Source organism: Elephantulus edwardii, unplaced genomic scaffold (assembly GCF_000299155.1).
Source record: "Elephantulus edwardii isolate Elephantulus edwardi_28Jun2011 unplaced genomic scaffold, EleEdw1.0 scaffold00048, whole genome shotgun sequence".
Lineage (NCBI taxonomy): Eukaryota > Metazoa > Chordata > Mammalia > Macroscelidea > Macroscelididae > Elephantulus > Elephantulus edwardii.
This window is the reverse complement of record NW_006399798.1, coordinates 13,298,409-13,310,023: the sequence shown is the minus strand read 5'-3', so window position 1 is coordinate 13,310,023 and position 11,615 is coordinate 13,298,409. Positions and strand designations below refer to the sequence as shown.

At 41.7% G+C, this 11,615-nt stretch overlaps 1 protein-coding gene across 1 annotated transcript in view; it reads left to right on the top strand.

Annotated features, from left to right (window-relative positions):
* ABCA6 (ATP-binding cassette, sub-family A (ABC1), member 6) overlaps positions 1-11,615 on the top strand; it is a 79,700-nt gene that overhangs the window by 57,893 nt on the left and 10,192 nt on the right. The window contains exons 25-30 of the mRNA XM_006886397.1: positions 3,024-3,101; positions 4,389-4,480; positions 5,986-6,112; positions 7,190-7,304; positions 9,334-9,425; positions 10,219-10,397. Coding sequence (XP_006886459.1) covers positions 3,024-3,101; positions 4,389-4,480; positions 5,986-6,112; positions 7,190-7,304; positions 9,334-9,425; positions 10,219-10,397 — 683 coding nt within the window. The remainder of the gene's footprint in view (positions 1-3,023; positions 3,102-4,388; positions 4,481-5,985; positions 6,113-7,189; positions 7,305-9,333; positions 9,426-10,218; positions 10,398-11,615) is intronic.

Here is an 11,615-nt window from a genome sequence, read left to right as displayed (position 1 = left end):
TATATATATATATATCCAAAGTCCTGAAAAGCAATGGCTTTTGTTTAAAGACTAAGCTAAGATGTGCCTGATTCAAGCCATGATTTTCTTCTAATTGCCTGCTATGCATCTGAGAATAAGGATGGCAGAGACACATCAATGCCTTTGAGTTGTAGTGCTGGAGAAGAGCACTGAATATCCAATGGACCGTCAAAAGAATAAAGAGATGTCTAAGAGAAAACACAGTCGGAGTGCTCCTGGGACGCAAGGGTGGTGAAGCTTCCTCTTAAGTACTTTGAGCATGTTGCTAAGGAAGGCTATTCCCTGGAGAGGGACATCATACTTGAAAAGGTGGAGTGTCAGCAAAGCAGAAGACCCTCGATACGATATATTAACATGGTGACTACATTGGTGAGTTCAAGTGTGTCAGTGATGAAGATGGCACAGGACAGGACAGAGTTCAAATCTATTATTCATAGATTATTCACAGGGTTGTGATGAGTCACACTCAACTGGATGCCACGTAAGAGTAATAATCTTTTCTTCATTAAAAATGAAAGAATATCTGAAAGACTCCGTGTGCTAGATAATAGTGCTGGTAGGTGGGGACACCTGAAGAATAAAGGGGCACAATTTTATCACAGAACTTCATGGAAATACAAACAGAATCCTTAAACAAATCAAAGCAAAGGGCACACATTCTACAAAGGAGAAGAACCAAGGGCCAAGAACACACGGGAATCATGTCTGGTGTGCTCTGGAGCCGGACAAAAGCCCATTGTCTCCAAGTTGATTCTGACTCATTGTGACCTTCCTTTGTATTTCTGATACTATAAATCTGCTTCAGAGGGTCAAGGACTGTGCTCTGAAATATTGACTGAAGCTCAACATCAAGAACACAAAGATTCTCACTACTGGGCCAATTGGCAGCATGGTGATAGATAGAGAAGAGACTGAGATTTTTTCTCTTGGTCAGTTCCACGTCAACACTCTGAGCACCAGCAGTAAGAAAATCAAAAGACAAATTGTATTAGGGAAATCTAATGTCAGGGACCTCTCCAGAGTGCTGAAGAACAAGGATGTCAGTCTAGAGACTAAGATGCACCCAGTTTAGGCCATGGTCTTCACAACTACTTGCTATGCATCAGAGAACTGGGAAGTAACGAAGGATGACAGAAGACTCATCAATGCCTTTGAGTTGTGGTGCTCGAGATGAGTTTTGAACATACCTTGGACTGGCAAGAGAACAAACAGGTCTCCCCTGGAAAGGGTGAAACTAAGCTGCTCCTTGGAGGCAAGGATTTTTGAGACTCTGTCTCACATACTTTGGTCATGTAGCCAGGAGGGACCAGTCTTTGGAGAAGCATGTCATACTTGGAGACAGGCAAGGAAGACCCTGGATGAGATGGATTGATAGAGTAACTGGGGTAAGGAGGGTAGATGTGACAGAGACAGTGAGATTGATTCAGGACAGAGCAAGGTTCAGAGCTATTGTGTATAATAGGATCACTATGAGTGATTGTCAACTTGACGACATATAACAACAACCGACAAATATTTATGAGAGGAGACTGCCCATCTTTCTCCCACAGAGCAGCTGGTGGACTTGAAATACAGTTGGAACCAACCCCTAGCTGACCTTCCATCAGGTTTTCAGAGGCAGTTAATTGCATAGGAAGAAACTACCCATCCTTCTCCCATGGAGCAGCTGGTGGCCTCAAACCACCATACCTTTGGGATTGCACTGCAGCTTCTTGTCATAGGCCACCAGAGCCTCTGTGTGTGTGTGTGTGTGTGTGTGTGTGTGTGTGTGTGTGTACATATACACACACACCCCACTACTGAGCCAAAGGTGGGTGGTTTTAATCTGCGGCCCTCAGGCCTGATTCTAATTATTTTTGGTCAAACATTCTTCTAAGTGGTACAGCACTCGTCTGTCCATTTGCTGTACAGAGGTAACCCATGGTTGCTGTGATGCTAAACACTGTGACACTGATGTGTCAAATGTGATAATGGCTACCTATGGGGGACAGTGTTTGGTGGAGCTCCCTGGTTAAAACAGGCTTGGAAGCAGGAGTGGCATCCACTTTTGAAATAGTTTGCCTCCAGAAACTCTATGACCCTGGAGAAAGGATGAAAGTTATACCAGTGTTCAGGTCTTCCATTCATAGGGTTGCTATGAGTCGTCTATGACTTGACGGCATTTAACAACAACAATATATCAACTACATATATATATATATATATATATATATATATATATATATATATATATATATAGATATTAAATGAGTTTATAATTATTTGATTGGACATTAGTTAATTTCTCGGCTCACAGTGTTCTCCCCATAGAAGTAGATCTGTAAGATGAAGATAAACCTCTTGTATATTATTAATGGAGAGTAAGTACAATTCTAGATGAGTTGCTTAATGAAAGAAAAATCAATACGTGGAGCATTTCTGTGGTCAAATGCTTCTGGGTTGGGGAGGGCCCTACAAAGATCCTGGCTGTGGTGTGATTAGGAGAAGTAATGTTGACTTGAAGAGACTGTCATAGTGCTCGTGCCTTTGGCCACTTTGTAGGCTTTCAGAAAACATTAAAACCAAGCGAATGTCCATTGAGAATAATGACAAGCAGGGCATTCTGGTGGTACAGTCCATAGTGTCTTGTCCTGCCATCTCTCCGGGGCTTTGAATCCACCAACAGCTCTGTGAGAAAAAGACAGGAAATCTCCCATGATATTTACAGCCTCAAAAACATACTGGCGGGTCCACTATAACTTGGTTAAGCAATAAGAGAGAGAAAGAGATAAAGGGAGAGAGAAGGAGAGGGAGACGGAGAGGGAGAGGGAGAGGGAGAAACACCAGACAGAGGAGACCAGTCTGCAGAGAAGCAGTTGGGTCTACAGGCAATTACTTGTTACAGTCAGCACAGGGGTGTCATGCTTAATGAGAGCTAAGTTTTATGCATAGATTTGCATAGTATATTAATACTAATTAAGTAATTGATCCATTTACATTTGGCCATTCTTTTCTTTTTGCAGAGACACTATGAGCACTATGGAACATCTGAAGATGAGAATTATGACATGACTGGAGTTGATGCTTTTGTGTGCTTAATAGTGAGGACATCTTTTCTACTTATCTGTTTATTCTTTTGAATGGCTATGATTTAGTTTAACTGTTTGGTCTTGTTTTAAGTCTACCAACTTTGAGAGTATTTCTAGCATATTTTTATGTAGAAGGACACTCAGACAAGTTGATTCAAAATCTTTGTGTATGAAAGAAATGGATGATAAGCCCAGAGTTCAGCATAAGATGGTTACTTATGTTTGTGTTTATATAGTCTCTGTCTGTCTCCTGAGTGAGCTGTATTAGAAAATACAGACCAAAGAGCCTGTAATTCTCGATAAAAAGGCAGAAGTCAAATCATAAGGACAATAGGGGAAATTATTACACCAGTATGTTTGGGCTGAGAAAAGCTTCTGTCTTTGAATATGTTTCCCTAGGTACAGAAAAGCACTAAAGAGAATATGTACGTGTGATTAAGATGGGTTCATCATCTATTTTGAACATTTTTTCTATGCACAGAAGTATATGCAGACAATCATCTCTTTCCTTAAGGAATTCTTACTCTAGAGAAAGAAAGAAAGAGAGAGTAAACTAAATAAACAGTATGTGCTATATCAGCTTAGTGACTGGAGAATGTCCTGCAGGGGAATAAAGATCTGAAGGAGTCAGGAAAGCAAGCTCCACCAACAGCTTAGAGAAGAGCGTCCTGGGAGAGTTGGCGAGAGTGACCTTGGCCAGTTATGGCAGCAGCCAGGAGGAGGCTGTTTTGCTCGTGGTTGAGTGACCAAAGGGGAGCCTGACAGGAAAGAAGGTTGTAGAGGGAATGGGGGTGGGGGAGAGACAGAAAGGGAGAAGAGGTGACAAGACTTTCTGGATCCCCCTAAGGGCGTTACCTTGGAGTTATTGAAAGTCCATTGGAAGGAGAGTCGTATGGTAAAATGTGTGCGTATAAAGCAGTCGCTTTATCATAATAAGAATGGAAGAATGGAACAAGGAGGGAAGAGGGAGACCAGATAGAAAGGTTTTGCAATAATCCAGGTGAGAAATAATAATTCCATGGATCTGGGTGGGAGAAGCAAAATTAAGGAACAGAAAGTAATTTATGGATTGTTTTGTTTTTTTAAGCTAGAGCACAGAGAGTTTGCCAACAGGCCAGGCTGAATTGTGTGACGATTGTGTGAGGCAGGTTCTTCTGGGTTGAACTGTGATCTTTCCAGTTCTCAGGATGAATCCTATCCACTTACCTGAGGACGACAGAGAGTTGAGTTAATTCAAATGCTTTACTAATATATGTGACTTTCCATTGCCTAAATGTTACTGTTTTTCTTTGCCCCTAGCCTTACTTTCAGGCTATGGTTTTCCTGTTTATTCTAAAATTCCTGGAAAGCAAGTACGGAAAGAGAACAATGCAAAAGGACCCCATTTTCAGGTTGGAATTTAGTGTCATGTTTTGACTTTGCTACATAATGGCTACATGATTAGTCTCACAGGGACCTGTACACATAGTCTAAGCGGCACTAGAATTGTCATTTTTGGTCAGGGGATTGCCGACTTCCTTGCAAGGGAATGTGACTTCTGGGCTGAGTTCTGCCATCAACCAACTGAGAGGACTGAAGGTTAACTTCTAGAATCAAACATTTCATGAGCACCCAGCTAGGCCAGTCTCCATTCAAGATGATGGTCCCACATTCCTGAGCCAAAGTTAGGCAATGTTGTTGTTATTGGTAGGTGGAGTTGCGTAGAATACAGTTGGTTCATAGTGACTCTCTGAATAACAGATCAGTCCTAGCCTGTGCCGTCCTCATCATCTCTGACATCTTGAGCCCGTTGCTGCCGTCACTTTTTTAATCCGCCTCATTGAGGATCTTCCTCTCTTTTGCTGATCCTCCACCTTTCCAAGCTTGTTGTCCCATTCCAAGGAAGAGTTTTTTCGAGGAACATGTCTAAAGTCTATAATTTAGTTAAGTTCAGACCTCAGAGCGTTGTTTTTTTTTAAGTAGAAGGATTCTAGAAATATTTTCAGTAAATGGACTCATAGTGAACCACAAAAATGCAGTAACCTGGTTTTAAAAAGAAAGTAGGAATGTATGTATCATTTGACCCAGCAATTCCACTACTGGGAATATACCCCAAAGAATAATCATCACCCAAGCAGATATATGCACATCCATGTTTATTGCGGCTTTGTTCACAATAGCAAAGAGCTATAAAAAACCCAAGTGCCCATTAACAAGTGAATGGATAGAGAAGCTGTGGTATATTCACACAATGAAATACTATGCTGCATTGAAAAACAAGGAACTCATGAAATATTATTCAAAATGGGTAACGCTGGAGGACATTATGCTGAGTGAAATATCTCAGTAACAAAAAGACAAATACTGCATAGTGCCACTGTTGTAAAACGGGACTGACATCGGGGTTGAGGGAAGACAGAGAAGGAGGGGAGGAATGAGGCACTGAAACAGATGAGAGAGAGAACTATTTAAAAGGGATACATGATTGAGTAATATTGTCATGACAGGAGTCCAGATGAAGGCAGCACAGAGCAGTGGACTTGGAGGGAGGGACTGCGTAACAATGCAAGAGTTTTTATGTTGCTTTTCAAGGAGAGTGAATTGGGGGGCAAGAGGGGGTGGACAGGGAGAAAAGTGCAACAACGAATGACTGGAAACCCTAAGTCTCTGTAAACTTCCATTAATTTTTTTAAAGGAAGTAGGTATTTAAGACCATATTTGATAAAGTCAAGGCATTGACTAGCAGGATGGTTCACACAGACCAAGGAATTCTGCTAATGGGGGAAGGTTCTTGACAAGGGCCAGAACAGAGCTGGTATTAACAAGGCCATCTCTTGAAAGAAAATGCAGTGGTAAAGGCCCAAGTCATCCTTGCCAACTAGGAAACCACATGTACCAGATTTCCTTTTCTTCACAGAATTCACCCCCAAAGGACAGTTGGTCATCCCAGTCTAGAGGAAGTGGTAGATGAAAATGAAGATGAAGATGTTCAAGCGGAAAGATTAAGAACAACCACCATTCTGACCACTTCAAACACTGACGAGGTAGTATGACCGGTAACGCCATGAGTGTTAACAAAGGGTCTGAGGAGAAAGTTCTGCTGGTTCTTCTTTTGAAATGAATCCTTAAATACCATGCACTTTTTTGGAGCTTCATGGATGCTTTTTCCAGGAAAGAACGTATGACATGATAATTATTTTTCTTTTAAAAGAAATACATTTTATGGGTTTTTTTTCTTTTGAGGGAAATAGTTTTTTTTTTAGATTCATAATTTCAAGACCAATAACCTTGTGAGTTGAAGGGTTGAATGAGTTTGTTATAAAATGCTAACTTGAGATTGCAGTCCTTTTGTACCATTGAGTCGGAATTGACCCATAGCTGACCCTCCAGTGGTTTTCAGAGGCAGTTAATGTTATGGGAGGAAACAACTCATCCTTCCCCACACACAGAGTGGCCTCGAACAGCATGCCTTCAGGTTCTAGTGTGGCTTCTTGCCACTAGGCCACCAGAGATCGCTGCAAATCTTCATGGATTCTCTGTAAATTGAGGTTGCAATTTATTTCCCTTGCCTCCAAAGTGGTGATGTTACCATGAGCTTGACACTTTTGTGCTGGAATAGTACTTTCTGTCTCTCCAGTTCATGGAAAAACACGAAATAGTATCTCCATTAATGCATGCCTATTAAGATTGTAAACAATGAGTATTAATTACCCCAGAGATGGTTTGGTAGGGAGCTCTGGGGACCTAGTCTGGAGGTAGTTGTGCTGCTAACCCAAAGGCTTTGCCCCTCTGCTGGTTCGAATCCACCAGCAGCTCCATAGGAGTAGGATGGAGTTTCTCCTCTCATGTGAGAGAAATCGGCTTGTAGCCTTTGAAACCTGAAGGATGGGCTGTTAGGAGTCTATTCCAACTACACAGGGAGAGGGAGAGGGAAGGAGGGTAGAAGGGAGAGAGGGAGGGAGAGGGAGGGGGGAGGTAGAAAAGAGGGAGAGGGAGAAAGAGGGGGAGAGGGAGAGAGACTAGTTTATGACATTAGACCAAAAAAAGAGCCCAGGAAAGACAATGTAGAAAGACGAAATCTCTGGAATTTAGGAGAAAAATAACATTGTCATCTCTTCCAGAGACCTGTCATTATTGCCAACTGTCTACACAAAGAATATGTCAGCAAGATGAAGTGTTGCTTTTCCAAGAAAAAGAAAGTCGCTGCAAGGAATATCTCTTTCTGTGTCAAAAAAGGTTTCATTTTTATGTTCCTCATTTTTACATTTCTGCTGTTTTAAGCACTAGTCGACTCTTTTTCATACTCCTCCATTTTACAAATGCTCACTGAATCATGTTATGTTTTAAGCACTGTTTTACTCTCTCCACCCATCCAATCAGTAAACACTCATTGTGCAGCGTGCCATGGTCTGATTTAGGCTTTGGTCGTAGATCTATGAATTAACTAGGAAAAGACCTTGTCCTCAGTGCCCCAGCAGTAAACACAAAGAACTCATCAGGAAAAGTTTGGACAATTAAATAGATTCTATGTGGAACATAGGGGTTCACCCTAGAGAGGGTTAAACCAGGCTACTCCTTGGAGGCAAAGATTCTGGGGCTTCGTGTGACATACTTTGGACATGTTGCAAGGAGAGACAGGTCTTTGGAGAGGGACATCATGCTGGGTAGAGTGGAGGGACGGTGCAGGAGGGGAAGACCCTCCGTGAGGTGGATTGATTCAATGACTGGGGTAATCGGGATGGGTGTGTCAGATTGGCACAGGATAGAGCAGGGTTTAGGGCTGTTGTACATAGGGTCACTATGAGTCGCAAACGACTTGACAGCACATAACAACAACAGCAACAACAACAACATGTGGAACATAAAAATACGTGGTTTGAAAGGAGTCTGGCTATGCCACTGACTGCCAAAAGAACAAACAGATCTGTCTTGGAGAAGGTACAGCCAGAGTGCTCCTTGGAGGCAAAGATGATGAAGCTTCGTCTCAAAGACTTTGGGTGTGTTATTAGGAGAAGCTATTCCTTGGAGAAGGACATTATTCCTGGAAAGCTGGGAGGTCGGTGAGAGGAAGACTCTCAATCAGATAGATTGACACCTTGACTGTAGCAACGGGCTCAAGTAGGTCAGACATTTGGAAGAAGGCACAGGATAGGACAGGGTTCAGTCTGTTGTTCATAGGATTGTGATGAGTCATTCGACTAGATGGTACCAAACAAAAGCAGAATGTAGGACATAAAAATGCATGATTTTGAGTCAATTGAGGTTAAATGTGGTTAGAAGGTCAAGGAAGACCTCAATAGAGGAGCAGCTTTTAAGCCAGTATCTGGATTTCAAGAAAGTACAAACTATGTAGTCATGAATAGTCAAGCTTTCCAGACAGAAAAAAACCGGTGAGCATTCGTATTCAACATGTAGACATGTTTGGAGTGGTGAGGGCACAATCACTGACCAGGTGATGAAGCCATTTACAAAGGAGAAGAGGGCTACAAGTTGGGTGGGTACCAAGCTGGGTACAATGCTGTACAATACAAGAGAGATCCTATTTTTTAACTATGTTTGTAAAAAACCCCTAGAGACATTTTTGTTTTGCTGAAAAGTGTGACATCATTTCTGTTTTCTTAACTCATGGGCACATTACCAGGAGAGGTTATTCCTTGGAAAGCGACATCATGCTTAGAGAGGTGGAAAGCCCATGGAAGAGACAATGACCTTCAACAAGGTGAATTGTCACAGCGACTCCAGCAACGTGCTCAAGTGTGTCTAGCATGATGAGGATGACACAGGCTAGGACAGGGTTCAGATCTGCGGGTCACACTCAACAGCATCTAACAATGACACAACAAACTCATGAAGAGTGTAGAACAGGAGCACATTAAGCTTTTCTATCAATTCAGAAGCAATATGATGGTGGTTTAGACACAGGATACCGTTTGGGATGAATGTCCCTATCTTGGCATAGTTTATGCACGCACATAACGTGGTAGGAATTTATTATGAACCACAACAAGGACCCTATTTAATGCATGGCAACATCCTAGAAAAGGGTGGCAAGCGTAAGAAGGCTGAATAGCCTTCTAATAACACTTTATATGTTGTAGGAGTTACATATCATATATTAGTAATGTAAACAACACACACATCACAAATTTCAAGATCATTTTAACTGTTGGATGCAAGTATCTCAGGTTTGATTGAAGGAGTGAGTTTATGTTTATATATAACTTTCACTTTTAACAGCATTATTTTTTTTTCTTTTTTCTTTCAGGTGAAATTTTGGGATTGCTGGGACCTAATGGTGCTGGTAAAAGTTCTACTATTAGAGTGATAGCTGGGATCACAAAGCCAACCGCAGGAAGGGTAAGGGCACAGGATGAAATGATCGAGTCGCATATTTATAAAACTAGTATGTGGAAGTCACTGGGGGATGCAAATGGTTAATCGCAGTCACTGACTCAGAGACTAGAGATCTTGGGCTCCCAGATGCCCCTTGGAGAAAACTCTGGCAATCTGTGTTTTAAAATATTAACCATTGGAATCCTTGCAGAGCACAGTTCTACTTTGAAATGCATGGAGTCACCATGAAACGGAACTGCCCGTGTCACCTTGTATACTTATGTAGTAGATAACATGGCATGTCTACAAAACTTGTATGAATTTGTTTTTCCATTGTTTCTTTGAACATGCTTGTTCCATGCTAAGGAAATTCGGCCATTCTTTCTTATTATGTCAACCACTCTCCCTATCCTTTTAAAAATCCCTTTGCCTGCATCTCCCCACTGGCATCCTGAGGAGGTCGGGTTTCTGCTGCCCAGGTGAGTCATAGATTGGGTACAACCAAGAATCTGTTGATCTTGGTTGTCAAGAAGGAACGTTCTCAGGGAGCTCTGGTGGCCTAGTGGTAAGAAGCTGTACTGCAATCCTAGAGGTTCATGGTTTGAATCCACCAGATGCTCTTCTGGAGAAGGAGGGGTAATGTCCTCCTGTACCAGTCAGATCTGATTTGAAAACACACACACACACACACACACACACACAGGAACATTCTCCCTCTTACCCTCCCTCTCCTGTTGTAGAGCCTCATATTTTCTTGATTAATTGCTTGATTGAAGAGATAGCTACCTGTGTTTTTAGATCTTTTTTACTTTTTCAGGTGGAGCTGAAAGGATCTAATTCCATCTGGGACCAGCAGGAAGACAGCACAGTCAAGTTCCTGGGGTATTGCCCTCAAGAGGACGCTCTGTGGCCCAACCTGACAGTGAGGGAGCATCTGGAGATATACACCTCCGTGAAGGGGCTCAGGAGAGGAGATGCAGAGGCTGCCATCTCTCGGTATGGACAGCAATGGGTTTCCTCAGGGTCAAACGTACGACGACTGTACAATTTGTGATAAAGAAACAAATACTAGGAATCACATCTCCAAGTGTACACAGAGCATCAGAGTTAGAACAGGAACAGGAGATCATTTGATGGGGAGGTGTGTGAAGGAAATGGGAAAGATCCAGTGTGAAAACAGTGCATTTAAACTTTTTAAATAAACCAGTATTAACAAACAAACAAACAAACAAACAAAGAACCATGAGACAAGACCTGATTTTTCACATCCCAGTACATATTCTTAAAAGACTCATACAAAGGTACCAAAAAATCACTTATCTATGTTTTTAATTTACAATTATTATTTTTTCAGAATTAATTTTTAAAGAGGTGAAATATCTTTGTATTCTAAAATAAACTTCTTTCCCCCATCTTATCAATAGAATTTTGATCATAACACAGACTTTAACCATTAAGGGAACAAATTAATTACTAAGATTAAGAGAAAGGCAAAGGTACAGGGTTTTAATCTACCAGTTGCTCTGTGTTAGAAACAAGGGCAATCTCCTCTCATACAATTTACTGCTCCTGAAAAGCCACTGGAGGGTCAATTATGGGTTGGTCCTGCCTGACAGTACACAACAACAACAACAACCAGCATTTGTAAATGGAAAATTTGTTTCAGAGAAACTTCTGAGATTATCACAAAGCAGTATTTTGCATATATGACATTTACAATCTTCTCATCTACAATTCTTCTTGGATAGTTAAACAATTGTGGAGAAGAGCAAATCCCATGGACTATGCAAAATCCTAGAGGGAGAGGTCATGCAGAAAGGAATTTTCAGCTACACATCTACCTTCTGTTACTTCAGTGGGTAGAATTTTGGGGAAACAAGAAGGAACGTTACTTGGTGGAGAGTGTGAAAATATACATGAGAAAGCATAGACCACTTCCGCTCTCTCTGTGCACAGATTCAGTATGTTGAGTATAGTCTGCAAGTTATGCAATCATTCTCACTATCTACTACCATTAAGATAACGTCACTGGCAGCCCCAGGAGATTTGACTTCTGGTGAAGTGAGGCAGAGCTAGACGTGGAGAATGACCAAGAGTCTGAACTCTTGACTCTGGATGGGGCATTCTTTATCTTCGTTCCTTCTCCCTCCTTCCTTCCCCACTTCCCTCCCTCCCTCCCTTCCTTCCTTCCTTCCTTCCTTCCTTCCTTCCTTC